We start from the raw sequence: 23,494 nt of genomic DNA, 5'->3' as shown, positions 1-23,494 counted from the left end.
GGGCGCGGGGGTGGCGCGGGGCCGGCAGACCAGTGCGCAGTTACCCAGGTCCGCCGGCCTGCACCGGAGCGGCCAGGGGCGCCACCGCACCGTCCTGGGCAGAGCAGGTGCTCAGTGCCCCCACCCGAGGGAGTGGCTCCTGCCCGCCACGCCCCTGGAGCCCACACCTACGTAAAACATCTCTTGGCCAGGTGCCCACCCGGGGTTGGCTCCCCTCTTCCTCCTCCAGCCCTCCCCCGCCCCTCCTGGCTGCACCGCGGGTTTCCACAAAGGAAGGCTTTTGTCTGGAGCCCAGCGCTGGTAACCGGACACCCCTCCGGTTCAGGACTGCCCCCAACACCAGCCGGACCCCGTGCTGCCACCTCCGTGAGAGGAGAGCGTTGGTGGAGGATCCAGTCTCTCCCCCAGAACTCGGGCACCTTGGGGCACCCACGTGCAGAGCGGTGGGCTGCTTGGATCCGGAGAGGGCTGGGGGTGGAGGTGAGTTGCCGGGCTTCCCGGTTTGCAGCTGCTACCAGCGACCACCTTCTGACCCTGGGATGCGGCCCCCATGGGTGCCCAGCCAAACCCGGGCGGGGGGCAGGTGTGAATGGTCAGGAGGATGCGAGCGGGGACCCCAGAACCAATGACTGTCCGTGATGGCACCCTCTCACTCATTCCCGGGTCCCCCAGCCCCTCTCAGCTCCCCCATGTCTCCGGTCCTCCCAACAAGCTTCTAGATCTCCTGAGCCTGGGGCTCACCCTGACCTCTGGAGGAGCTAGCCACCTGTTCTGAGACCCACAAAGGGCCTCGTGGGAACAAGACCCCTGGGGCAGGTCCATGTACCCATTTTTGGCTTCCCCCCACTTTTGTGACCTCAGGACACACCTGCCCTTCTGACATCAGCCGGATTCCCATGGAAGTCCCTGAGGAGGGGCTGGGCCTGGCTGTTTCCCCAGGGATGGGGTGGGGGGGCTCCCCCTCCCCGTGGTGGGAAGGCAGTGAGAGGGGAAGCAGGTACCAGTGCCTGCACCTTTCCTTCCGCGGGCAGGTGAGGCCACCCACAAAGGCTGACTGCTGGGTCCTTTGAGGCCAGTGAACCACTGTCTGCCTGCTGCTCCCGCCTGGTGGTAATGCAGCCTCCCACTGGGACCATGGCCACCGGTAAACAGAGCTGTCGTTGAGGACGCCTTCAACAGCTGCAGGCTCGGGCAGGAGGGCCAGGCGACTGGCGCTCCCACAGTCCCCGCCCACTCTGCCCTGCGTCCGGCTGGGCCACAGACCCCCACTGGGCCCGGACCTCCCCCGAGCCTGGACCCGGTGGCTCACAGGAGCCCACATCCACCCTGCGGCAGAAACACCCTTGGTTAAGGGTGGGGACCTGCAGGGCCTCCCCTGCCACTGGCCCTGTGCAGCAGTGCCACCTGTGGTCCTTGGCCGAGGGCCACGGGGAGGCCTGCTGTCCTGCTCCCAGCCGGTGTTCACTTCAGAAGGGCAAGGTGAACAACCTGGTGCCACGAGCGTCCCCGGGGCTCACCCCTGGGTGGCTGACACAACTGTTTTGTTACCTGTAAGGTAGGGGTGCCATGCTGGACTCCCGGCCCTGTGGGCACCGGTTGCAGGAAGCAGAGACTTCTGCCAGTGGGGATCTCAGCCCAGGGTGGGGGGCGAGGAGGGAAGGCTCTGACAAACATTTCAAAGTGCCCCAGCTCCCTGGCTCACTTGGAGCAAAGTCTGAGCTTTTCCCTTTCTCGCTGATTTGTGACGACTCAGTGCTGCAAGACCCTGGAGTCTCCATGCTGCAGTGCCAGGGCCTCACAGGCCTGCTTGGGCAGCTAAGCTACTTTGCAGGGCACTGTGAGAACCCTAGATGCCAGGCAGGGACCCTGCACATCTGACATGCCACTGCCTGTGGCCAGCACCAGCCGGACCCACCTTCCCGGACTGGCGTGGGGGAAGGGGCTGGTCCCCTAGGCCCCTCCAGGACTATTCCTTTGACGTGCTGACTCACCCTCCAGGTCAGGTTCAGGACTGCAGCTGCAGACCACTTTCAGGGTATGGAAAGACTCATCTCTATGCCGTGTGCTACTTCCCAACAATTTCATCCCCAGATTAGGTATACGGTGAACGGCCCTGACACTGCAGCCCGCCAAGAAACGGTGTTATGAAGTACACGGTGAAGAGCAAGCACAATCTCTCTAGGTAGAAATGACCAGGTATTGCCCACAACATCCATGGGCTGGGGAGCAAAGGAGAGTAAGAACGTTACTGAGAAACCCGGAATCGAGAGAGAACCCGTGGCCACAGCGAGAGAGACTGTCCATGGCAGACATTGTGAAAATATAATGCAAGTGTACTGTTTTTAAAACGATTGATTAAAAGTGTGACTACATGCAAGTTAACTTTTTTTTTAATAAGTCTTTTTCTCCAAACAAAATTCAAGGAAAAGTACAAGCATTTGTTCAGCCAGGTGTACGGATCTGTGGTTGCCCAGAGGCCTGGGCGCGGCCCTCGTATCTCCACGCAGCTCTATGCGCTCCTGGGGCCAAGGCACCAAGGCAACGGGCGCCAGGCCAGCGCGGTCTCCACAACAAGCCGCAAGCCGCTGCCGGGCAGGGCCCCGTCCTGCCCCGCCTGCCCTACGCCCACCTCTCCCCGGCCGGGAGCCGCGGCCCCACGCGCTCGCCCACCTGCCCACGACCCGTGCGGGCCTGAGGACCGAGGAGAGGGGCAGGCGGCCCAAGGCCCCTAAAGCTCAGGGGGCCACGCCCGCCCCTCGGCCCCCGATCCCCGAGGGCGTCCGAGTGAACGGCCCCGCGCCCCTCCTCCGCTCCAGGACTCCGCAAGATGAGCCCGAGGGCCACGGGGCGCGCCCCACCCGCCTGCCCCGGGCTCGGCCGGCCCCCGCGGCGCCCCGCCCGCGCCCGTCCCCGCGGCACTGCGGCGGTTACCAGGACGCCGGCCGCGCCAGCCAATAGCGGCAGGCTGTCGGCGTGCTCTGCGGAGCCGGCCAATGGGAGCACAAATCAATCATTTGAAACAGCCAATGACCAGAACACCGCAGAGCGAGGGGGGGGGACTTGGATCTGGAGCGCAGAGGCCGCGACGGACCAATAAAGGGCGAGCGGCGTCGGCAAGGCGGGCGCTGGGAGGCCCGATTGACGGGGCTGCAGCCAGTCAAACGAGGGCGCCTGCCAGCCTCGCTCTGGACGCCCAATAAGAGACTGGCGGGGGCGGGCGCAGCGGGTACATAAGCGTCGGCGCAGCGTCGGTTGTAGCACTCTGCGCGCCCGCATTTCGGCTCTCGCTCCGGTCTTTCCTCCGTAGCCGTCCCCGCCGCCGCCGCCGCCGCCGCCGCCATGAGGGAGATCGTGCACCTGCAGGCCGGCCAGTGCGGCAACCAGATCGGCGCCAAGGTGAGCGGGGACGTGGGGGCCGGCGCGGGCCCTCCGGGCGGGGCGGGCCGGCGGCGGGAAAGATGGCGGCCTCCGGCGGGCGGCGCCCCCGCATTGCGGCCCCTCGCGGCGCCGGGACCGGGGTCGGGGCGGCGGGTCGCGGCCGGGGTCCGTGGGGACGGCCCGGCGGCGGGGGAAGGGAGGGCCGTGTCGCGCCGTCCGGGGCGGGGCCGGCTCCGGCACCTCCGGCGTGACTCAGCCCCGGCCCGGCCCGCCCGCGTCTCCCGCAGTTTTGGGAGGTGATCAGCGACGAGCATGGCATCGATCCTACCGGCACCTATCACGGGGACAGCGACCTGCAGCTGGAGCGGATCAACGTGTACTACAACGAGGCCACCGGTGAGGCCCCGCGCCCCTGCTCACCCCCCGCCGCCCTGCGGCCCCCTCCCGCTGACGCCCTCCCGCCCCCCAGGTGGCAAGTACGTGCCCCGCGCCGTGCTCGTGGATCTGGAGCCGGGCACCATGGACTCTGTGCGCTCGGGGCCCTTCGGGCAGATCTTCAGACCGGACAACTTCGTCTTCGGTGAGCCGCGGATCGGGGTGGGTGGCAGCTGGTAGGACGGCGCAAAGGTCAGGGGGTGCCCAAGGTCGCCATCTTCAGAACTCGCAGAGCCGAGGTTCTGATCCACTCTGTATCTTCACTAGAAGCTGGGTTCCAGGACACCCTCCTCCCCGCTAGAGTCACTCAATCTTCTCACCTAAAGCGGCTTTGCCGGCCCAGCTGTCTGCCTGATGGGAAGGAGCAGGCAGATGTAATCTCCCTGCCGGGAAGGCTGACCTGGAGGCAGTGGCAGCTCGTTTGCTCGTGGGAGTTGGCAGAGGCTGCCCGTGGGAGGGGCTGGTTTGTTGTTTAGCCATGCTCGCGTGACACCCTGGCGTCGATCGGGTGCGTCGTCACCTTACCGGTCTGGGGGCCTGCCTGCTGTGCCTGCAGGGTGGGCCTTGGGAGTCACCTCCCGCTGTGTCGTTTGGCCTTTTTGGCACCAGTGATCGGTGGTGACCACATGCCTGGCTGAGAAGAACCAGCTGCCCTCTCTTGCAGGTCAGAGCGGTGCCGGGAACAACTGGGCCAAGGGGCACTACACGGAAGGTGCGGAGCTCGTTGACTCAGTGCTGGATGTCGTGAGGAAGGAGGCGGAGAGCTGTGACTGCCTGCAGGGCTTCCAGCTGACCCACTCCTTGGGTGGGGGCACTGGGTCGGGGATGGGCACCCTCCTCATCAGCAAGATCCGGGAGGAGTACCCAGACAGGATCATGAACACCTTCAGCGTGGTGCCCTCGCCCAAGGTGTCGGACACGGTCGTGGAGCCCTACAACGCCACCCTGTCCGTGCACCAGCTGGTGGAGAACACGGACGAGACCTACTGCATCGACAACGAGGCGCTGTATGACATCTGCTTCCGCACCCTGAAGCTGACCACCCCCACCTACGGGGACCTCAACCACCTGGTGTCGGCCACCATGAGCGGGGTCACCACCTGCCTGCGCTTCCCGGGCCAGCTCAACGCCGACCTGCGCAAGCTGGCCGTGAACATGGTGCCCTTCCCGCGCCTGCACTTCTTCATGCCCGGCTTCGCCCCGCTGACTAGCCGGGGCAGCCAGCAGTACCGGGCGCTGACGGTGCCCGAGCTGACCCAGCAGATGTTCGATGCCAAGAACATGATGGCCGCCTGCGACCCGCGCCACGGCCGCTACCTGACTGTGGCCGCCGTCTTCCGGGGCCGCATGTCCATGAAGGAGGTGGACGAGCAGATGCTTAATGTGCAGAACAAGAACAGCAGCTACTTCGTGGAGTGGATCCCCAACAACGTGAAGACGGCCGTGTGCGACATCCCGCCCCGCGGCCTGAAGATGTCGGCCACCTTCATCGGCAACAGCACGGCCATCCAGGAGCTGTTCAAGCGCATCTCGGAGCAGTTCACGGCCATGTTCCGGCGCAAGGCCTTCCTGCACTGGTACACGGGCGAGGGCATGGACGAGATGGAGTTCACCGAGGCCGAGAGCAACATGAACGACCTGGTGTCCGAGTACCAGCAGTACCAGGACGCCACGGCCGAGGAGGAGGGCGAGTTCGAGGAGGAGGCGGAGGAGGAGGTGGCCTAGAGCCATGGGAGCCGGAAGGCCGAGGCCGTGGGAACTCTTTATTCGCTCGCGGCCTGCTCTGATAGTCTGTCTCCCTGTGTGTGTGTTCTCTCCTGTCCTGACATCACGTGCTGTACAGCTACCACCATTAAAGCGTTTTCATAGTGTCTGGCTGCGCCTCTCCAGTTCCTTCTGGTAGGCCTTGCGGGTGCTGCTGCCAAAGGTCAGTGCGTAGTTGTCCTGCATGGCTGTGAGGGGCAATGCTGCCGCTGAGCCCCTGGGCCCACCGCACGCACGGGGAACACGGGGCTGCTGCGGGGGTCGGGGGCCTGCGAACACGCAGGCTGGGGAGCCAGGGGCTGCCTCCTGGAGGCGGGGCCAGCCTGTGCAGAGGGAAACCCCCGGGAGGCCAGCGAGGTCTGCAGGCACTCTGCCTCCTGGCTTTTAGTCAGGGCTGTTGCTGAGCCCCTTCTGCACTGGGGAAGGGGGGCACTGAGGGAACTTTGGGTCGTCCTGTCCCAAGGGAACCTTGCCTGAGGTTTGGCCTGGCCAAGAGGGCCCAGCCCCTGACCCCGCCCTATGGTGGCCTGTCTCCACGACCTCTTCCAAGAGGAGCCCACGGCACTCACATGGTATGAAGCCCATGTAGAAAGGTATCAGGCCTTGGCTTCTGTAGATGGTGTTGCTGGGCCAGTGAGTTCTGGGCAGCCTCTCACCCAGGGCACAGATGGGATTTCTGAGCAGAAACTGGGGAAACCAGCAGGCCGGCGCTGCCGTGTCCGCCTCCCCCAGCTGGAAGCCCCGAGCAGGATGTCATGGGGGGTGCGAGGCTGGCATTTGGGGAAGCGAGTGGCTCCGGGATCTTCTCTCCCCACCACACTCCAGACCTGGGAGTCAAGACCCAGTCGGACACGGCTGGGGGGCGGGAAGGGGATGGCCTCTCTGGGCCAGGCAGAGCTGCCTTCAGGGAAGCCAGAGGGTGGAGATGGCCTTGCTCTCCCAGGGGTGGTGTCCACACACCTGGCTCTTGTCGAACTCATCCATAGCCTGTGTGACCCCATCGCGATAATTCATCCCCATCACCCAGGCAAACCGAGGAACAAAGCCTGCGTAACCTGGGGAAGGAGGAGGTCAGGGTCCCCTGCAGGTCCTCACTTGCTCCCAGGAGTGTTAGGGCAGTCTGGGCTCCTCTCCCTTCCTAAAGAGGAATGGGCCCTCGGAGCACCCACCCTTGGGAAGGGCCCACGGGCAGCCTCCTCACTTGCTCTCCCCCCAGGCCCTTGGTGGGGAGGGCATGCACCTGAGATGGCCTTGCGCTGGATCAGGTTGGGGTGGTCCAGCTGGGGCAGCCTGTGGAACCTGCCCACATCGAGTGTCTCCTGCCAGTGGGCAAGGAGCGGGGACTCGTCCCTCCTGCAGTGGTACAGCTGAAACGGGAGGTGCAGGTCACTGCCCAGCCCAGCTCTGGCGGGGGTGGGGCTTGGTGCCAGCGTCCCTCAGTTACCTGGTACTGCCTGGGGGCCTCGCAGGCAGGGGTGGTGCTCTTCCAGGCCTCCTCCCCAAATGCCAGCCGCAGCCCCGGGTGTCCAAGGTCCCTGGAGTCCCCCTTCCTGCCCGGAGGGCAGGGGGCGTAGGGGGGATAGGGCATGAAGCCTGCAGGTAGTGGGACTTGCCTGGATACATTCTCACCCCCCAGGGACCCCTGGGCATCCACCTCCTGGGGTGGGAACCGGCCCAGCATCTCGAAGTTCCTGTAGGGCTTCAGACCTGTGTGGACACGGCAGCCTTGAGCCACAGCAGGCAGGAGGGCATCCTGGGGCATGGCAGGGCCAGGGCGGTGGGGTGCAGGTGGCTTACCAGTGTAGTGGGGTATATAGGGCTCAGTCAGGTCGCGGCAGGGCACAAAAGGGGGCTTGGACTTGCTGAAGTCCTCGATGAACTTGGGCTTGGTGACGGGGGCCAGCACAGAGCAGGGGCTCTTCTGCACGCTGGGGTCGGTGAGGAGCTGCGCCGTGGTGCGCCCATAGGTGCTCCCCACCTGGTAGCGCAGCTGCGGGTAGAAGCCGGCATAGCTGCAGAGGCGAGAGGGCGAGGCAGGGCCCCATAAACAGGTATGGATCTGGTCTGCTGGCCGCAGACAAGAGCCTCCACCCGCCCGCAGAATGGGGTCACGGCAGGCCCGCCATCTGGGGCCCCCGGGGCTTGAGTGGGCAGCTCAGGCCCAGCCCCAAGAACAGGCCGGGCCCGCAGGAGGGGAGCTGCATCGTCCTCACCACCGTCTGGGTGCCATCCGCCAGCTATTTTCCAACAAGGGGCTGAAAGATGAGAGAATGGGGAGCTCTGCCCTCCAAAGCATCGCAGGGAGGAGATGGGCTGGGCCTTGGGCTGAGGCACAGGGGAGCCGGCAGGATACCGGCAGGTGTGGGGGACAGTGCTGGCGGAGGAGGTACAGGCCTGTGGGGAGGTGGCCTGTGCGGCAGCAGGGAGTGTGCTCTGTTTTCTTTGTAAAACTTACCTGGTGGCACTGTGCAGGGGACACAGGCTCCATCACTGGTCTGGGAAGATTCCATGGGCCACAGAGGAACCGAGGCCATGCGCCACAACTACTGAGCCTACCTGCTGCAACTCCCGGGGCCTGTGCGCCCGGCGCCTGTGCGCCGCCGACACCGCTGCACTGAGGAGCCCTACCACCACCGTGAAGAGCAGCTTCTGCTCGCCAGGGCTGGGGAAAGCCCGCGCACAAAGACCCAGCGCAGCCAGAAATAACCGATAGTAACGTATGTGTATAATAAAACCTATAAAAACAACCGCTCAAGTGAATGCAGATTTGTTCATCAACGAGCTGAGCTGAAGGTCAGGGCCTCTTCAGTGACACCAGGGTTCGTTCTGTTCTTACCAGCCTTTTTTTGCATGTGGTCTGAGTGTGAGTCAGTGTGCACACACGCTGTGGAGGCCCATTTCTGTTTATTTTTGGTCACGCTGCGTGGCAGGCAGGATCCTAGTTGCCCAACCAGGGATCGAACCCATGCCCCCTGCAGTGGAAGCTCAGTGTCTGAACCGCTGGACCCCCAGAGAAGGCCCCGTTTCTGGTTTTGACATGGGGGACGCCTAGCAAGGTGGCCCGAAGGCCAAGCCCATCAGTTCACTCCAGGGGCTCATCTCTTTATTTTTTTAATTTATTTTTTCATGTTTGGGGGCACAAGGCATGCAAGGTCTTAGCTTCTGGGCCAGGGATCGAATCCTTGCTCCCTGCGGTGGAAGCGGAGAGTCTAACCCCTGGACCGCCAGGGCTGTCCCAGCTCAGCTCTTCTTGAAAGCGGGAAGCACTCTGGAGGGAGAGGCCAGCGCCCGCAGCTGTCGCGCCGTCCCGGTCTCTGCTCCCCGCAGACGTGCGGGCCACCTGGGGCGCCTGCACCGGCAGGGCGGCCGGCCAGGCCCCTGCAAACCTGCCCCAGCCCTCCTGACCGGCCCACGGCCTCAGCCTGCTCCCCGGGCACCCAGGTTCCCGGCTCCTGCCCAGGAGCCCCCTGCTCTGGCCTCAGCTTCCTGGAGACCCAGCTCTGGGTACCCTCACGGCCCTGGCCGTGCTCCGCCGCCCCCAGGGACCCCAGGCCCGCCCCGGGGCTGTGGCGCTCACCCAGGGATGTAGTGAGGTTCCGGCGGGAAGAGGTTGTGCTTCTGAGTGGCTGTCATCGTGCCTCAGTGCTGCTGGGCTGCCTCCAGCCCCACCTGCGCCTGCCTCCTTCCCAGAGAGGAGCCCTGTCGCCTGGCAACCATTGTGAGGAGGCCTGACTGCTGGGCTGCCCTGCCCGCACCTGTGAGCACCCCCACCTCGAGGCGGGGCCCCAGGCTGGGGCGGCACGCTGCGGACCGAGGCCGCCCCGCCGGGCAGTGAGGGGCAGGCCAGGGCCAGGACGCTCGCAGCCCGCAGGAGGCCAGGAGCCCGGGGAAAAGCAGCCGCTCCCCGAGCCCCTCCTCAGACACCAGGCGCTGGCAGGTGAGCCTCCTGAGCCAGGGAGCCGCCGGGACTCTGTCCTCGAGGGTCTTTGCCCTGGAGCTGGCACTGCTGTGTTAAGGCACTAAGTCGTGTCTGATTCTTTGCGACCCCACGGACTGTAGCCCACAGGCTCCTCTGTCCATGGGATTTCCCCGGCAAGAAGACTGGAGTGGGTTGTCATTTCCTTCTCTAAGGGGTCTTCCCAACCCAAGGATCGAACCCACGTCTCCTGATCTGTCACTATTTTCCATTTAAAACAAACTCTGATTTTTTTTTTTTTGGTGTAGGGAGGACTTTCTAAGCATAAAAATGAAGAAAGGTAGCATAAAGGGGACAGTTAGCAGGTTCAAGCACATGTCAGAAGATAGTATAAGCGATACTAAGAGACGGATGACGGGGGAAGCGTCCGCAACAAGTGTTGCGTGCAGATATGCTATCAGTGGGAATAACCTCACAAAGCAAACCTATGAGAAGTTAACACCCGATAGAAAAGCACGCGAAACGCGCCTATGGTCAGTGAGGACAGAGCCTCGGTTAAAGGAGGGATATGCTGGCGGCCTGACGCTCCTCACCAGCACAAACACCGCCTCTCACGTGGGGACATGGGCGGCGCGGGCTTTGACCCATGGCTTCCACTCGGCGCCTCGGTCCCGAGGGGACGGCCTGCGGAGGGTCTGCCACGGGAAGCGACCCTGGAGCGGGCGGGGAGCCCCTCGCCCTGAATAAAAATGTGTTTCCTCAAGCGAGTCGCTACTGACAGGAGTGCCAGGCAGGCCCGTCGGCGCCAGATGGGAGGGCCTTGGAGAGGAGGAGTCGGGCGTGGAGGACGGGACATCCCTGGCTGTGCTGCCCGGGTGAGGCCAAGGCCGGGGCTGGGGCTGGGGCTGGTTGCCTCTGGAAGGCACTGGGGGTGCCTGGCGCCTACCCAGCTCCCGCTCACCCGGCCTTGTCGTGCCTTCGCGGTTCAGCCTCAGCAGCCTCTGTGCCCCCCAGAAGGCAGTGCCCCCCAGCCTCACCTGAGCCGCCAGGCCTGCCTCCCCCTCCTCTGGGGAGGCCCCTCCGCCCTCCCCTGCGTCTCCTGTGGCTGGCCCTACAGGCTCAGCAGCCCACAGCCCCTGCCCCCTTCTCCGCCCTCTGCCAGGGCCTCAGGCCTTCCCGAGCGCTACTAGAGTGGACCCTAGGGCCCCGGGAGACCCAAAGCCCGGGAGATTGGAAGGGTTGGGACAAGAAAGGGGAGGAGGGAGGAAGGGCAGCGGGGAGTCGAGAGTCACGGGGGCCTCCTGGGGGCCTCCTGCCCTGCCCTCCCAGGGCAACCCACACGCGGGGCGGGGAGGGGCCACTTCAGGGCTGGACAGTGCTTCCCAGGGAGTCCCTGGCAACGGGGGGACCCATGTCCAGTCAGTGAGGTCACAGAGCTCTGTGATGTTCCTAGGGGAGGGGAGCCAGAGACCCTGATAATGAATTTTGACCAGAAGGCAGTGAAATTCCTGGCAAATTTTCACATCAATGGCGGCAGACACTGGACCCATGGCTCCCTGAAGCAGAAGCCCCCTGTGACTTCCCAGTAACCGCCCGCGCGGTGGGCTGGCGGGGGGGCAGCGGCATGGGGTGGCCCTCCGGCCGCGTGGATGGCGGCTGCTCGTGTCTCTCGCAGGCTCAATGCTGCTGTACTGTCGTCAGGCCTGGAACCAGAGCTGGGGGCCGCCTGGGAGGTGACGTGGCCCCCAACGGTGCAGGAGCTCCAGGCGGGGCTCAGGATGCAAACCAACCCCCTCCAGGAGCCCCTCACTCGGAACCTGAGGGAGCTGTGTGAGTGAGGGCTCCGGCTCCCCAACCCTGGGCGAGTCGGGGGAGCAGGCAGGGGTGGGCAGGGGCTGCTGGGAGGACCCAGGCCCAGAGCTTGTTCCACCAGTGCTGGAGCAACGGCCTCCCATCGTGACCGACCTGCACGCTCCCGGCCCCACCAAGTACCAGGTGCCAGATGCATCGGTGCGAGAGTCCTCCCCACATCCTCACTTCAGCATCGGCTGCAGGCACCCCACCCACGGTGCGTCCCCTTCTCGCGACCCCCACCGCCCACCCTCTCACTTGGAGCGGGACCCTGGCCCCCGGGACCCCTGTGATCCTGTCCCCACTGCAGAGGGCGGTGGCCGCAGGGCCTGGCAGACTGTGTGGTTCCAGAGTGAAAGCCCCTTCACCCAGAAAGCCGACTTCAACCGAGAGCAGAAGGTGGGGGCCGGCCCGGCAGGTCCTGGGCGGGGTGGGCCCCCTGAGGGGCAGGCCTGCAGCAGCTGCGTCTCCCCACAGTGGCCATCGCCCGCCGACTACCAGCTGCCCAGCCCACCTGCCTGCCCGGCCTTCAGCTTCAGGGGCCGCCCTGCCTCCAGGCCGCCTGAGGCCCGAGCCCGCCAGGGGGTGCTGCAGGCCTGGGGTGCGGGGCCCCGGGCCCAGCCCCTCCTTCAGGCCCCTCCGCCCACAGGAGACGAGACAGGCCCTGGCCCCAGCACCTACAACATCCTTCCCGGCTGCTGTCTGAAGGGCCCGTGCCCACCCGCCTTCTCCATGGGCCGCTCGCCCCTGCTGGCCTCCTGGGTGCGCTCCTGTAAGGCGGGGGAGGCGGGTGGCGGGTGGGGTGGGCCTGGGTGGCACAGGTGGGCACAGTGACTGCACCTGCCTCCCCTCTGCAGCCTGCACCCCAGGCCCGGCCGCCTACAACGTGGAGGACTGCTACAGCTCACGGTTCCCCTCGGCACCCGGGGTGGTCATCCAAGGTGTGCGGAGACCCAAGCGCCACGACACTGGCCCCTTCTGTGCCCTCTAGAGCCTGCTGGGAGCAACCGGCCTGCCGGGTTAGCACATGAAACCCTGGCCCCCCAGGGGCCTTGCTGGGCCGCCCTCTGGAACTCAGTGCTCCCCTGGCCTGGCCTCCTGATCCACCCTCCTGACCAGCCAACCCCTCTGAGCTGTGGACGAGGAGGGCCCACCCCCTTGCTATACACACAGGTGCCATTGGTTTGTCCGAGTTCTCTGTGCTTGGCAGCCGCTGTCCCTTCCCCTGAGCCGTCCTGCAGACGTGGCCTGCAGCTGACCTGTCATGTCTGCTGTCCCCCGGCCAGATCCCCCTCTCTCTCCCTTCAGTGCTCCCTTCTCTAGGGCAGCTGGCGTGGCAGCCTGAGCCTGCCTGGCCCAGGGAAGGGTGGGACGGGGCCCTGTGGGCCGTGCGGACGCCCCCACCTAGCTGTGCCATCCGGTGGAGGGGTCCAGCCGCCGGACTTCCCAAGGGTCGGGCTGCTTGCCGAGCTGAGGAGTCAACTGCTGGGGTGGAGGTGGGGGACGGTCAGCTGCCATCCTGAGGTGGGGTCAGCCTGCTCCCCGGCCAGGTAAGGCCCAGAGGGCCCGCTCGTTAGAGCCTGGCTCCACTTCTCCGTGCAGCTGCCCAAAGACCCTGTGAGCTCAGCCAGGGTCGTGCAGGCCAGGCCGCGGCCAACAGACGCCCTGGGCTTCACCGTGAGGCCCTGCCCCGCCCACACCAGCAGCCTGGCACGGGCTCCTCATCGCCATCGCCCCACCCTCCTGCCCAGGGGTTGGCCCCAAGACTGCCTCCCTGCAGGGGCCTCCTGCAGCTTGCGGTGGCTCCTGTCACTGCACCAGTTCCTCCAGGGGCCCTGCCTGTGTCCCCCAAGCCCTTGGCCAGACCTCTCCTCTGTCACTTCTATCCAAGCTCAACCGTTTCAACAGGTACCATAAGAGCTACTCCCACGGCGCTGGCATCATCCCTTTCCACAGGGATGCCAAGAACAAGGGAGTGTGAGTGCCGGGCACCTGAGACCTCCTCCAGGGCCGAACCAGCTGGGGATCGAGCCCCAGCACCCTGGGAATCAGAACGGTGGGACTGCAGGCTGTTGGCACTGGGCCCTGGGCTGACCAGCGGGCCAGAGTGGGCAACAGAGACAGAGCTGTGGAGCCCTGGCCTTCCAAGTCTGGCCCGAGGTCAGGGTGCTAGGAGCCCTGCTCACAGGTGCACCACCAGCAGCAACCCCTAGGACTCCAAGCGAGGAGTGGGCCCAGCAGGGAGGATGGAGCGATGCCCCAGCTGGGCTGAGGAGGGTTTCTGGGAGAAAGCTTTCAATGATGAGCCACAGTTTGCTGGGCAGCAGGAAGGGAATTTCTGGCAGAGCAAACCTCGGAAGCGAAGGCACGCGGAAAGGGAGGGGGTGTTACGTTCGGTGTGGCCAAGCTTGGGAGGACCCAAGGCTGCTGGTATGGAAGGAGGGGGCTGGAGGGGTTGAGAGGCTGCAGAGGGCTGTGTGCGAGCCCAGGGGCTTGCACGCTTGGTAAGGGAGCCCATGGAGGGTGCAGAGCAGGCAGTGTCTCCCACACTGTACGGGCTTCTTGTGTTGCAAGGTGGGCTGTTGAGTGGGGCTAAGGCCTGAGGGCCTGGCACTTTGGGTTAGTCAGGGGATTAGATGCTCAAGGCAATGAGAGGACAGCCATCTTTGTCACATTGTCACTGCGTGACCAGGTCTCTGCTAGGCACTTCCTACTTTGAGGCACTTCCTACTTTGAGGCACTTCCCATTCGAGTTTGGTCTTTGCGACAGTTCTGTGGCGTGAGCTTCATCGGGTTGGACAGGGAGGAAAGGAAGTTCCAGGATGAGAGCGTCCTGCAGCTGGTGGGCGCTGAGGTCAGCAAAAGGATTTTTCATGATGATTAAAACGCAGATCCCGCCAGCCGCAAAGACCCGGCACAGCCGAATAAATATTAAAAAAAATAAAAGGCACTTGGCGGTACAGTGCTTAAGACTCCACGCTTCCACTGCAGGGCGGTGCGGGTTCAATTCCCCAGCGCGCGGCCAAAAATTTCTTAAGTAAAACGCACCCGGCTAAAGTTATCAGTTCTCAATCTCCTGAAGCAGGCCAACCCGCCGGTGGCACCGGCCCGCGGTGTTCCAGCCCAGGTCTTGTGCCCGCTTCCCAGGAGCCCCGCCCGCCAACCGCGTTCTAACTCGGAGAGAGGAAGCTGGTCCCAGGAGGCTGGGCGGGGCCGCGCAGGAGGGCGGGGCGGGGCCCGGTGGAGGGGCGGGGCCGCGCAGGCGGGCGGGGCGGGGCTTCGTCGGCGACCCATGCGTCATCCGGGCGCCGCCTTCGCGCTCTGTCTCTGCCGGGCGCGGGACGCGGCGCTCCTCCCGGGAACCCCTGCGCGACGGCGGCGGCGTTTCCGGGGAACCCGCTGGCGAGCGGACCTGACTGCGCGGAGCGGAAGTGGGCGGCTGCGGGCGAGCGGAGCGACGCTGCGGGCGGGACCTGGCCGAGCTGGAGGGCGCTGGGGAGCGGAGCGCGGGCGGCCCCCGAGGCCCGGGCGAGAGGACTGCTGCAGGGCCCGTGGCGAGCGCGGCAGCGCCGGGGGAGCGCGGCGGGGATGGGGCGCCGGGCCGGGTGGGGACCGGGGCCTCGGCCCTGTTTGCCGGGCTGCAGGACCTGGGTGTGGCCAACGGGGAGGACCTCAAGGAGACGCTGACCAACTGCACGGAGCCGCTCAAGGCCATCGAGCAGTTCCAGGTGGGGCTGCACGAGGGGCCGGGGGCGGGCGCGCGTGTGAAGTGGGCGTGCCCGTCTGCTCCGCGGCCCGGAGGGGCCGGACACGCCGAGCTCCGGCCGCTTCGACGGCCGGCGGGCGGCGCCCAGCGTATGCTGCTGCGGCCGGCGCGGCGCGGACCCCTCCTGCCTGCCACCTCGCGCGCTCTGGGCAGCTGGGGCGCCTGGCTAGGAGCGGCTGCGGCCGCGGGCTCTCTTGCCGCCCCGAGGAGGCAACGCCGACCTCTGCCCCCTAGACGGAGAACGGCGTGCTGCTGCCGTCCCTGCAGTCGGCCTTGCCTTTCTTGGACCTGCACGGGACGCCGCGGCTGGAGTTCCACCAGTCGGTGTTTGATGAGCTTCGGGACAAGCTGCTGGAGCGTGTGTCAGCCATCGCTTCGGAGGGGAAGGCCGAGGAAAGGTCAGTGAGACAGGCAGCCCCCTCCCCAGCCAGGAACCCCCAGTCAGCAGTGCTCACCTCCCCGTGGCCACACATCCTTCCTGGAAAAGGGGCCGCCCGTGACGCCCCCGGCCTGGGGACCTGCAGGTGGCTGCTTCCTCCTCGGTCTTGTGCGACTTCCTCGGTGACGTGCGTTTTCCCAGGTATAAGAAACTGGAGGATCTCCTGGAGAAGAGCTTTTCTCTGGTGAAGATGCCGTCTCTGCAGCCGGTGGTGATGTGCGTCATGAAACACTTGCCCAAGGTAACAGCTGCCCGGCCGGCTCACTCCGGGGAGGGTTCCTGAGCTGCCTGTCCCAGGAAGGACAGCTTTGGAGCATGGTTCCTTGGGCTGGCTTCTCTCTGAGCCAAGCAGATACTGAAGCTTGGCGTGTGCTCCGGGGTGTGGAGCCCTTTCTGAGAAAAAGCTGTCTGTGGTTGCTGCCCTGGCAGCCCGGTCCCAGGTGTCCCTGTCAGTCGGGCTGGGCTGGGTGTGGTCTCTGCCGTGGGGGGGCTGAGGCCTGCCGGTTGTCTCAAGGGAGACCCCCGGGGCAGGGTGCTGCTGACCGTGGCCTGTGGGTTACGTAGGTTCCTGAGAAGAAGCTGAAGCTGGTGATGGCCGACAAGGAGCTGTACCGCGCCTGCGCGGTGGAGGTGAAACGGCAGATCTGGCAGGACAACCAGGCCCTCTTCGGTGACGAGGTCTCCCCGCTGCTGAAGCAGTACATCGTGGAGAAGGAGAGCGCGCTGTTCAGCACGGAGCTCTCCGTCCTGCACAACTTCTTCAGCCCTTCCCCCAAGACCAGGCGCCAGGGCGAGGTGAGGCGGGGTGGGGCTGCGTGCGGGCCTCCCTGGCCAGCCCCTTCCTGCCCCGCGAACGCAGGCCTGTCTGCTCTAGGAGGCCTGGGCTCCTCTGTGGGGCTGGCAGGGGCGTCACAGCCCTGTCCCTCCACGTGGGTCTCGCTGGTCTTTTCTGTGTCCTTCGTGGCTTGGCTGGCCTTTTTAGCTGGCTCTCGAGCTTCTCTCGCCCTGGGAATCTTCCCGTGTCTACGTTTGATTCGTTTCTTGCTGTAACAAATGTTTTTTGGGCACTGACTGACTGTCACGGGTGCCTGGACCCTTCAGTGACCCCAGAGACCAGGGCACCTCCTGGGCTACTCAAGCTCCCAAAGGGTGGACCCCACGTTAGATGTCACACGTCAGTGAGAGAGAAAGCCAGACTAGGGCGGCCGTGGAGTCTGGGGCCCGGCTGACGCCCTCTCAGAGGAGCCTCGGGGCCTGATGGTTCACCGTCTTCCAAGCCAGAGACGTTGCCACCTAGTGCAAGCCGATGTCCTGTGAAAGAGAAGCCTCAGCTCCATGGGGTCGGGGGGCGAGGGGGCGGGCGTGGTGTGAGGCCTGGCATCCCGGCAGGTGGTGCAGAGGCTGACACGGATGGTGGGGCGCAACGTGAAGCTGTACGACATGGTCCTGCAGTTCCTGCGCACGCTCTTTCTGCGCACCCGGAACGTGCACTACTGCACGCTGCGCGCCGAGCTGCTCATGTCCCTGCACGACCTGGACGTCGGCGACATCTGCTCTGTGGACCCCTGCCACAAGGTGGACGCGCCCCCTCGGCCCCTCTCCCCCCGTCGGCTCGTGGTCCCACCCGCCCGCCCCCTGCTTCGCGGCCTCTGCCCCCGGCGGGGGGACCCGGTGTCAGAGCCCCCGACCCCGCTGCCCTCCGTGCTCCCCCCCCTCGGCCGCAGGGTCTGTCCATCCACTGCAGCCAGGCCAGCCCCACCGCCCTGCTCTTCCCAGAGTCTCTGTCTCCCCCGCTCCAGAGCCCTCATGCTGAGCTCTGTGTTCTGGAACAGGGCTTTCCGAACTGCCCCATCCTCACCTGGACGCTGTGCGACCCTCCACGGCGTCCCTAGGGGCTTCGTGGAGTTACACTCTGACCTGGCACTGCCTGCCGCGTGGTGGGAACGCTGGGAAGGCCCATTTCAGAACAAAACACGTGTGGCCTCTTTCTTGCACTGCCTGGCCTGTGGGGATGTGGGTCCTTGGGCCTGTTTCCTTCGTGCGGTCCTGTTCCTCGCGCCAAGCGGGGCCTTGGCGACACGAGATGGGGGTCCTGGTGCTCACCCCAGGCTCGAACGCTTAGGCGGTGGGTGAAAGCTGCCTGGAGGCGGCAGTCTCTGGCCGAGTCCTGAGCCTTCCTTCTCCCCGCAGTTCACCTGGTGCCTGGACGCTTGCATCCGAGAGCGGTTTGTGGACAGCAAGAGGGCCCGCGAGCTGCAGGGCTTCCTTGATGGAGTGAAGAAGGGGCAGGAGCAAGTCCTGGGGTGAGGGTGCGCTTGGGGTGGGCGCCTGTGCGTGGGCCTCCACCTGAGCCTGCCGTGTCCGCTGTCGGGAGTGGTACTTCTTCCCGTGCGTTTCTAGGGGGACCACCTGGTGCCCGTGCCCGCGACTGAGAGGCTCAGCTGCCGGGGCGAAGCTGTGGTATCTCAGCCGAGCTGGGCACTGGGCTGGGGCCTGCCTGTGAGCATACAGGCCTGCTGCGTCCTGAGGTGGTGCTCTGGCCACTGGCAAGGCGCCGTCTGGGTGGGCCCTGGCCCAGGTCTGGGATCGGGCTTGAGGGAAATTGACTGAATTTATGGAGTCTGGGTCAGAATCTTGACCAAAATGGGACCTTAATTTTTTAAAAAACTGTGGCATTTCTATTGAGTACGTCAAGGGAAAGTTGTGAACCCTGAGCTTGTAGAAAGTGGGTCAGAGTGGGGTGGCTTGGTCCGCAGGAAGGGCTGTCCCCCAGGCCGGTGGCTCCGCGGGCCCGGAGCCTGCCCGCTGACGCTGTGGGCGTGTCATCACAGGGACCTGTCCATGATCCTGTGTGACCCCTTTGCCATCAACACCCTGTCCCTGAGCACCGTCAGGCACCTGCAGGAGCTGGTGGGGCAGGAGGTGCTGCCCAGGGTGAGTGCGCCCGGCCAGCTGCATGCGGCCCTCAGGGGGCGTGTGGGGATGACCTGGGGGTGAGCCCACGCTCCCTCCAGGCAGAGGGCACGCGGGCCTGAGCCCCGGGCGCATGCCGTCAGGGCAGGACGCTGGGCGAGCCCACCGAGGCCTGCGTTTCCCTGCAGGACAGCCCGGACCTCCTCTTGCTGCTCCGGCTGCTGGCGCTGGGCCAGGGCGCGTGGGACATGATTGACAGCCAGGTTTTCAAGGAGCCCAAGATGGTAACAGGGTCAGGCGGGCTCCTCTGTGAGGGGCCGCAGGGCGGGGCTTGGGGGCGGGGAGGAGGATAGGCGCCCGGCCCACGGCTGGGGGGGTGGTCGGAGGCCAGGGTCCGGGGGCAGGCGCGGCGCGACAGCTCTAGGGCCTGTGCCCCAGGAGGTGGAGCTGGTCACCAGGTTCCTGCCCATGCTCATGTCCTTCGTGGTGGACGACCACACCTTCAACGTGGACCAGAAGCTCCCCGCCGAGGAGAAGGCCCCGGTCACGTACCCGAACACGCTGCCGGAGAGCTTCACTAAGTACGGCTGCGGGCGTGGCGGGAGGGGCAGGGCGCTGCCGCGGGTGCCCCCCTTGGGCTGACGGCGCTGGGGCGCAGGTTCCTGCAGGAGCAGCGCATGGCCTGCGAGGTGGGGCTGTACTACGTGCTGCACATCACCAAGCAGAGGAACAAGAACGCGCTGCTGCGCCTGCTGCCGGGGCTCGGTGAGTGTGCAGGCGGCGGGACGCAGCCCGTCCTCCGCAGACGCGCTTTGCCCTCGCCACAGCACGTTCCCAAAGAGCCGGTGTGATCGTTCCCTAACGAGCCAGGGGCCTGGAGCCTCCGAGTCCTCAGACCAGAGCGAGAGCTCCCCCCCAAGGTGGTGGAGAGGCCAGTTCCCCCGGCAACCTTGCTCTGCACGGTGGAGGGACCCTGCAAGCCAGGAAGACCAGGGGGCATCCGAGGGGCCCCTTCAGGAGTCAGCAGCAGGCCGAGGCGGGGCACAGGCGCCAGTTGGGGGCACCCAGCCTGCCCACCGCACAACGGGTCCAGGGCCTCTGCTGGCTCAGTCCTGTCGGGGCGTTGCGGCTTCGTGGAGAGGGCCTGACACTGCTCGCTCAGCGCGCACGTGGGTCACTGAGGAGCCTGATGATGGTGCGCGTTGTTTGCAGGCTTTTCTTTGTGGAGGAGGCTGTCTGTTGTGGGTATTAGTTTCTATGCAGCCAGCACCTGACTGGTGAACAGGAACTTAACCCTTAGGCTTCCGGGAGCCGGATGTCTACAGTGCGTCTCTCAGGGCTAAAGCAGGTGTGGGTGGGGCTTGCTCCTCTTGGAGGCCCGGAGAAGACCCTTCTTGTCCCTCCAGCTCCCAGAAACCCCATCCTTGGCTCTGGCCCCTTTGCAGTTCATCCGTCCAGCTTCTCCCGTGCTCGCGCCTTTGGCTCTGCCCTGGCCCTCTCACCGTCCACCTCCCTCTCCTAAGGGGCCAGCCCGGGGCCCGCAGGACCATCTCTCCCCGCGGAGCCCCGTACCCTGGGGGGGCGAGTTCACCGGCTCCAGGATCAGCATGTGGAGTTCTCGGGCGGGGGGGGACTTCTCTGCTGGGGGACTTCCGGGAGCATAGTTCTAGGAACTTGGGTTAACTGCGTTCTTCCTGCTAATTTGGGAACTTTTGTGTCTTTCTTGTTGAATCGTGTGTGTAGACAACGGGATGTTCTGGAGGCGGGAGTGTCAGCATCGCCCGCCTAGTGGGCCGGGCGCAGGTCTCTAATCCCACCCACTGGGCGGCTGCGGGTCTCTAATCACGGTCAGGAGAGAAGGCTGTTTCTTTGCTGTTTCTGGCAGGTTCTGGTAAAAATGGGTGTCGGTCTTTAAAAATTCTCTTGGCTTTTAAACGTTTTTTTGGTGGGAGTTTTTAATGAAGTCAAGTACAGGCTGGTGAAGCCCAGGGCCCATTGCCCACCTGCAGGGGCTCTGTATGCGGCTGCTGTCTCCTCAGTGACAGGCTGGACGGAGCCCGGACCCCAGCAGACCATGTCGGGACAGCCCAGTGGGTGTCTTGATGGGAGACGGACCCTTAAACCTGTGGCCGCGGTGCGGTTAGTCGGGGTCCAGGCCCTGACGGTCTCCCCTGTTGTCCTGTAACGTTTTCGTGCAGATGGTCTGTTCAGATCAGGAGTCAGACGGGGGCCTTCCCTCAGCTCACTTCTCCTGCTGCCCCTCAGGTCTTGGGGTCTGCAGGGCTATGTGGGCTTGTTGGGGGAACCAGGGCATCTGTTCCCTGGCTGGGGCTTGGCTGGCTGCGTCCCTTGGCACACTGCCCGTGCGCCTGCCGGAGTGTCGTGTGAGCCGGCGAGGCTGCGGAGGCCTCCGTCAGCTGGGTGGCGGGTGCAGTGGGGGCTCCGCGTCTCCTGCCCAGTCGGGCTCTGTGCCTCGGCAGCGCCTGAGTCTCCAAGGTCACAGCTCCCGGTGACGGGGGTGACCTGGTGTAGTTCCCTCTGCGGTCTCTCTCTCCTGGGCTTTGACAGCCCGTTTGCTCCGTGCCCTCCTCTTGGGCGCCACAGTCTGGTGGGCACTCGTGTGTCTGCTGGAGTCCACTTCACCCTGACCCCCTTGGCCACTGGGCAGAAGCCCGCGACAGGATCTTGTCCCCTCCCCACCTCACCCTGGGACCCACCCCCAGTTAGGCCCAGGCCCCCCGGCCCCCGCCCGCCCGCCCGCCCGGGTCGGTTCTGGCTCAGGCCCAGCCGGGAGGTGGGGGCGGCTGGGGGACGCCTGCTCTGCTCGCAGTGGAGACCTTCGGCGACCTGGCGTTCGGGGATATCTTCCTGCACCTGCTCACGGGCAGCCTGGCGCTGCTGGCCGACGAGTTCGCCCTGGAGGACTTCTGCAGCAGCCTCTTCGACGGCTTCCTTCTCACCGCCTCCCCGAGGTGCCGTCCCTTGGTCCCCGTCCTCGGCCATGGGAAGAGGGGCGGGGGTGGGGGCTCCAGGCCGCCTGCAGCCCGTGCCTGCTCCTCCCCAGGAAGGAGAGCGTGCAGCGGCACGTCCTGCGGCTTCTGCTGCATCTGCACCACCGCGTGGCCCCGGCCAAGCTGGAGGCGCTGCAGAAGGCGCTGGAGCCCACGGGCCAGGTGCGCCGGCCCGCCCCTGTGTGCGCGCGTGCCCCTGTGCTGGCCTGTGTGTGTGCGCGCGTGCCCCTGTGCTGGCCTGTGTGTGTGCGCGCGTGCCCCTGTGCTGGCCTGTGTGTGTGCGCGCGTGCCCCTGTGCTGGCCTGCCTGTGTGTGGGGGGGTGTATGTGTGCGCGCATGCACGCACATGTGCTCTGGGCGTCCCCCACAGAGTGGAGAGGCGGTAAAGGAGCTGTACTCCCAGCTTGGAGAGAAGCTCGAGCAGCTGGACCACCGGAAGCCCAGCCCAGCCCAGGCCCCAGAGACGCCAGCCCTGGAGCTGCCCCTGCCGGCTGTGCCTGCCCCAGCTGTGCTCTGAGGCCCTGCTTGGGGCTGCTCAGGGCGGGCAGGGCCCCTGCTGGGGGTGTGGCCCCGGTCGGCCTGGAGAGGAAACTGTGTTCCTGCCCAAGCAGACCCTCTCCTGGAGGTGGATCAGCCGTTCCTGGGATGGGGTGCGGGCTGAGTGAGACCCTGGGGCCTCCTGCGGGCAGGGCACCCCTGCTCTGCACCTCAGCCTTGCCCTGAACTGGGTCCTGGAAGGTGTACACCTCCTGTGTGAGGGGCCCCACGTCCCTGCTGCTCTCGGGTCCCTGGCCAGCTCCGTGGAGCCCCGGCCTGCTCCAGGCCTTCCCGCCACGCCTGGCTCCTCCTGCTCCCACACCGTGGGAAGCTGCCTGCTCGTTCCTCCTCGAGTCGTGGGTTTCCACTGCTCTCGGGCAGACAGACGGGCAGTAGTTGGGACTGGGAAAAAGTCACCTGGTTTCCCAGGGGTGGGGCGGGGCCTGAGGCCCATGGGGAAGAGGGCAGGCCAGGATGGTTGGCACAGATTGTCAGAATCCCTCAATTTGCCAGCAGGGGTGTCTGCAGACGGAGCCTTGTTCTCTCCAAGGAGCTCCTGCCCCTGCCGACAGCCCCATGGAGCAGGCATTAGGGAGGAAAACCCAGCCCTGCCCCTGTCCCTGCTGCCTCGGTTTACCCTTGGAGCACATGGCCAGGCGAGGGTCAGCTGTTGCTCATAGTGCGACTTCACTTTTGTAAATAAAAGGTGTTTTGGTAAATCCAGCAGCTGAGCGGTTCCTGTGCGCACCCAGGCTTGGCGGCAGTGCGGGCCAGTTAGAGCTTTCTTGGCGTGTTTCTGTCTCCGTGGGGACGGCTGTGACGCCTGGCCCCCTGGGACAGCGGCCATGGATGGTGGGGCCTGGGCCCAGCTGCGCTGCGGGGGCCTTACTGCCCATCACCGGTGACGGCATGTTGCCAGGGGCCAGGCTGTGTGGAGGCCACTGTGATGACAGGCGAGCTCTGCGGGTGCGGAGGCACTGGTCTAGATGGTGACGGGGAGGCAAGGCCTGGGGGCCTGGGCGTGTCGGTCAGGAGGAGCCCAGGTGTCTACTGTGTTAACAGTGGAAGGGGTATGGGGGGGCCGGGCTGGGGTGTCACCGAGTGGGTGAGGGGCCGTGCCAGGCACCCCTCATAGGCACAGGGGTGTGCACATTCTCAGGGAGGAGGCAGGCCTGGGCTGCAGGCAGTGCGGATCCCTTCCGGCTGCTGCTTTTCCTCCAGGAAGCAGGGAGCCAGCCAGGTCCTGGGCAGGAAGTCAGGACGGATGGGGGTGGGGCCGAGGAGGGAGGGGAAGGGACTGGGCCCGGGGAGGGGCGAGCTCCCGGGTGGGGCCCACGTGACCCACCTGAGACTCGCGGTCCCTGTGGACAGACTGGTCAGCGGACAGACAGGTCCGTCGGGTCAGTCCTGCCCAGACAGAGGGACCAGGGGCCGGACAAGAATGTGGGTGGCGCCCTGGTGGGTGGGGGCTTGGTCGGTAGAGG

At 65.6% G+C, this 23,494-nt stretch overlaps 4 protein-coding genes across 16 annotated transcripts; 3 read left to right on the top strand and 1 right to left on the bottom strand.

The window, feature by feature from the left end:
* The first annotated feature begins 3,224 nt into the window (after positions 1–3,224).
* TUBB4B (tubulin beta 4B class IVb) lies at positions 3,225–5,686 on the top strand. Of its 12 annotated transcripts, none has more exons than XM_081593342.1 (5): positions 3,225–3,396; positions 3,666–3,774; positions 3,848–3,958; positions 4,478–4,503; positions 4,576–5,686. In XM_081593342.1, exons 1-5 carry the CDS (start codon positions 3,340–3,342, stop codon positions 5,536–5,538), a joined length of 1,266 nt encoding a protein of 421 aa, XP_081449468.1. In that variant the 5' UTR covers positions 3,225–3,339; the 3' UTR covers positions 5,539–5,686. The 12 variants fall into 12 exon arrangements, with proteins under 12 accessions (XP_081449468.1, XP_081449479.1, XP_081449477.1 ...); XM_081593353.1 differs by having other exon boundaries at positions 4,478–4,569; positions 5,176–5,686; XM_081593351.1 differs by having other exon boundaries at positions 4,478–4,589; positions 4,932–5,686.
* Positions 5,563–9,276, bottom strand: CIMIP2A (ciliary microtubule inner protein 2A). The gene is made up of 7 exons (XM_081593356.1): positions 9,155–9,276; positions 7,375–7,589; positions 7,022–7,284; positions 6,818–6,944; positions 6,538–6,632; positions 6,147–6,264; positions 5,563–5,765 (listed from the first exon to the last, which is right to left on the bottom strand). Exons 1-7 carry the CDS (start codon positions 9,208–9,210, stop codon positions 5,677–5,679), a joined length of 963 nt encoding a protein of 320 aa, XP_081449482.1. The 5' UTR covers positions 9,211–9,276; the 3' UTR covers positions 5,563–5,676.
* A 70-nt stretch (positions 9,277–9,346) lies between these two features.
* Positions 9,347–12,528, top strand: STPG3 (sperm-tail PG-rich repeat containing 3). Of its 2 annotated transcripts, XM_081593354.1 has the most exons (8): positions 9,347–9,514; positions 10,258–10,368; positions 10,947–11,078; positions 11,169–11,323; positions 11,427–11,561; positions 11,655–11,743; positions 11,822–12,116; positions 12,202–12,528. In XM_081593354.1, exons 3-8 carry the CDS (start codon positions 10,972–10,974, stop codon positions 12,333–12,335), a joined length of 915 nt encoding a protein of 304 aa, XP_081449480.1. In that variant the 5' UTR covers positions 9,347–9,514; positions 10,258–10,368; positions 10,947–10,971; the 3' UTR covers positions 12,336–12,528. The 2 variants fall into 2 exon arrangements, with proteins under 2 accessions (XP_081449480.1, XP_081449481.1); XM_081593355.1 differs by lacking the exon at positions 10,258–10,368.
* Positions 12,529–14,781: 2,253 nt separating this feature from the next.
* On the top strand, positions 14,782–22,733 carry NELFB (negative elongation factor complex member B). Its single transcript, XM_081593340.1, has 13 exons — positions 14,782–15,072; positions 15,345–15,508; positions 15,691–15,790; positions 16,114–16,344; positions 16,939–17,124; positions 17,740–17,852; positions 18,381–18,483; positions 18,651–18,746; positions 18,901–19,043; positions 19,121–19,227; positions 21,293–21,434; positions 21,527–21,635; positions 21,844–22,733. Exons 3-13 carry the CDS (start codon positions 15,740–15,742, stop codon positions 21,988–21,990), a joined length of 1,428 nt encoding a protein of 475 aa, XP_081449466.1. The 5' UTR covers positions 14,782–15,072; positions 15,345–15,508; positions 15,691–15,739; the 3' UTR covers positions 21,991–22,733.
* The last annotated feature ends 761 nt before the right edge of the window (positions 22,734–23,494 follow it).

The sequence above is a fragment of the Giraffa tippelskirchi genome, chromosome 4 (assembly GCF_054371585.1).
Source record: "Giraffa tippelskirchi isolate mGirTip1 chromosome 4, T2T-mGirTip1v1.2.pri, whole genome shotgun sequence".
Taxonomy (NCBI): Eukaryota; Metazoa; Chordata; class Mammalia; order Artiodactyla; family Giraffidae; genus Giraffa; species Giraffa tippelskirchi.
Note: the sequence above shows the minus strand (reverse complement) of the source record. Positions and strands in the feature narration are given on the sequence as shown.

Bases quoted from the DNA above. Each gene is read 5' to 3' on its own strand.
- NELFB (XM_081593340.1), top strand. From the start codon at position 15,740: ATGCCGTCTCTGCAGCCGGTGGTGATGTGCGTCATGAAACACTTGCCC. The intron at 16,345-16,938 runs GTGAGGCGGGGT...GCATCCCGGCAG, and splicing joins AGACCAGGCGCCAGGGCGAG to GTGGTGCAGAGGCTGACACG. The intron at 21,435-21,526 runs GTGCCGTCCCTT...GCTCCTCCCCAG, and splicing joins CTTCTCACCGCCTCCCCGAG to GAAGGAGAGCGTGCAGCGGC.
- STPG3 (XM_081593355.1), top strand. From the start codon at position 10,972: ATGAATTTTGACCAGAAGGCAGTGAAATTCCTGGCAAATTTTCACATC. The intron at 11,324-11,426 runs GTGAGTGAGGGC...TTGTTCCACCAG, and splicing joins TCGGAACCTGAGGGAGCTGT to TGCTGGAGCAACGGCCTCCC. The intron at 11,562-11,654 runs GTGCGTCCCCTT...TCCCCACTGCAG, and splicing joins CTGCAGGCACCCCACCCACG to AGGGCGGTGGCCGCAGGGCC.
- CIMIP2A (XM_081593356.1), bottom strand. From the start codon at position 9,210: ATGACAGCCACTCAGAAGCACAACCTCTTCCCGCCGGAACCTCACTAC. The intron at 7,285-7,374 runs GTAAGCCACCTG...GTGTCCACACAG, and splicing joins CTATATACCCCACTACACTG to GTCTGAAGCCCTACAGGAAC. The intron at 5,766-6,146 runs GTGAGTGCCGTG...TGCCCCTCACAG, and splicing joins CTACATGGGCTTCATACCAT to CCATGCAGGACAACTACGCA.
- TUBB4B (XM_081593341.1), top strand. From the start codon at position 3,340: ATGAGGGAGATCGTGCACCTGCAGGCCGGCCAGTGCGGCAACCAGATC. The intron at 3,397-3,665 runs GTGAGCGGGGAC...CGTCTCCCGCAG, and splicing joins GCAACCAGATCGGCGCCAAG to TTTTGGGAGGTGATCAGCGA. The intron at 3,775-3,847 runs GTGAGGCCCCGC...CCCGCCCCCCAG, and splicing joins GTACTACAACGAGGCCACCG to GTGGCAAGTACGTGCCCCGC.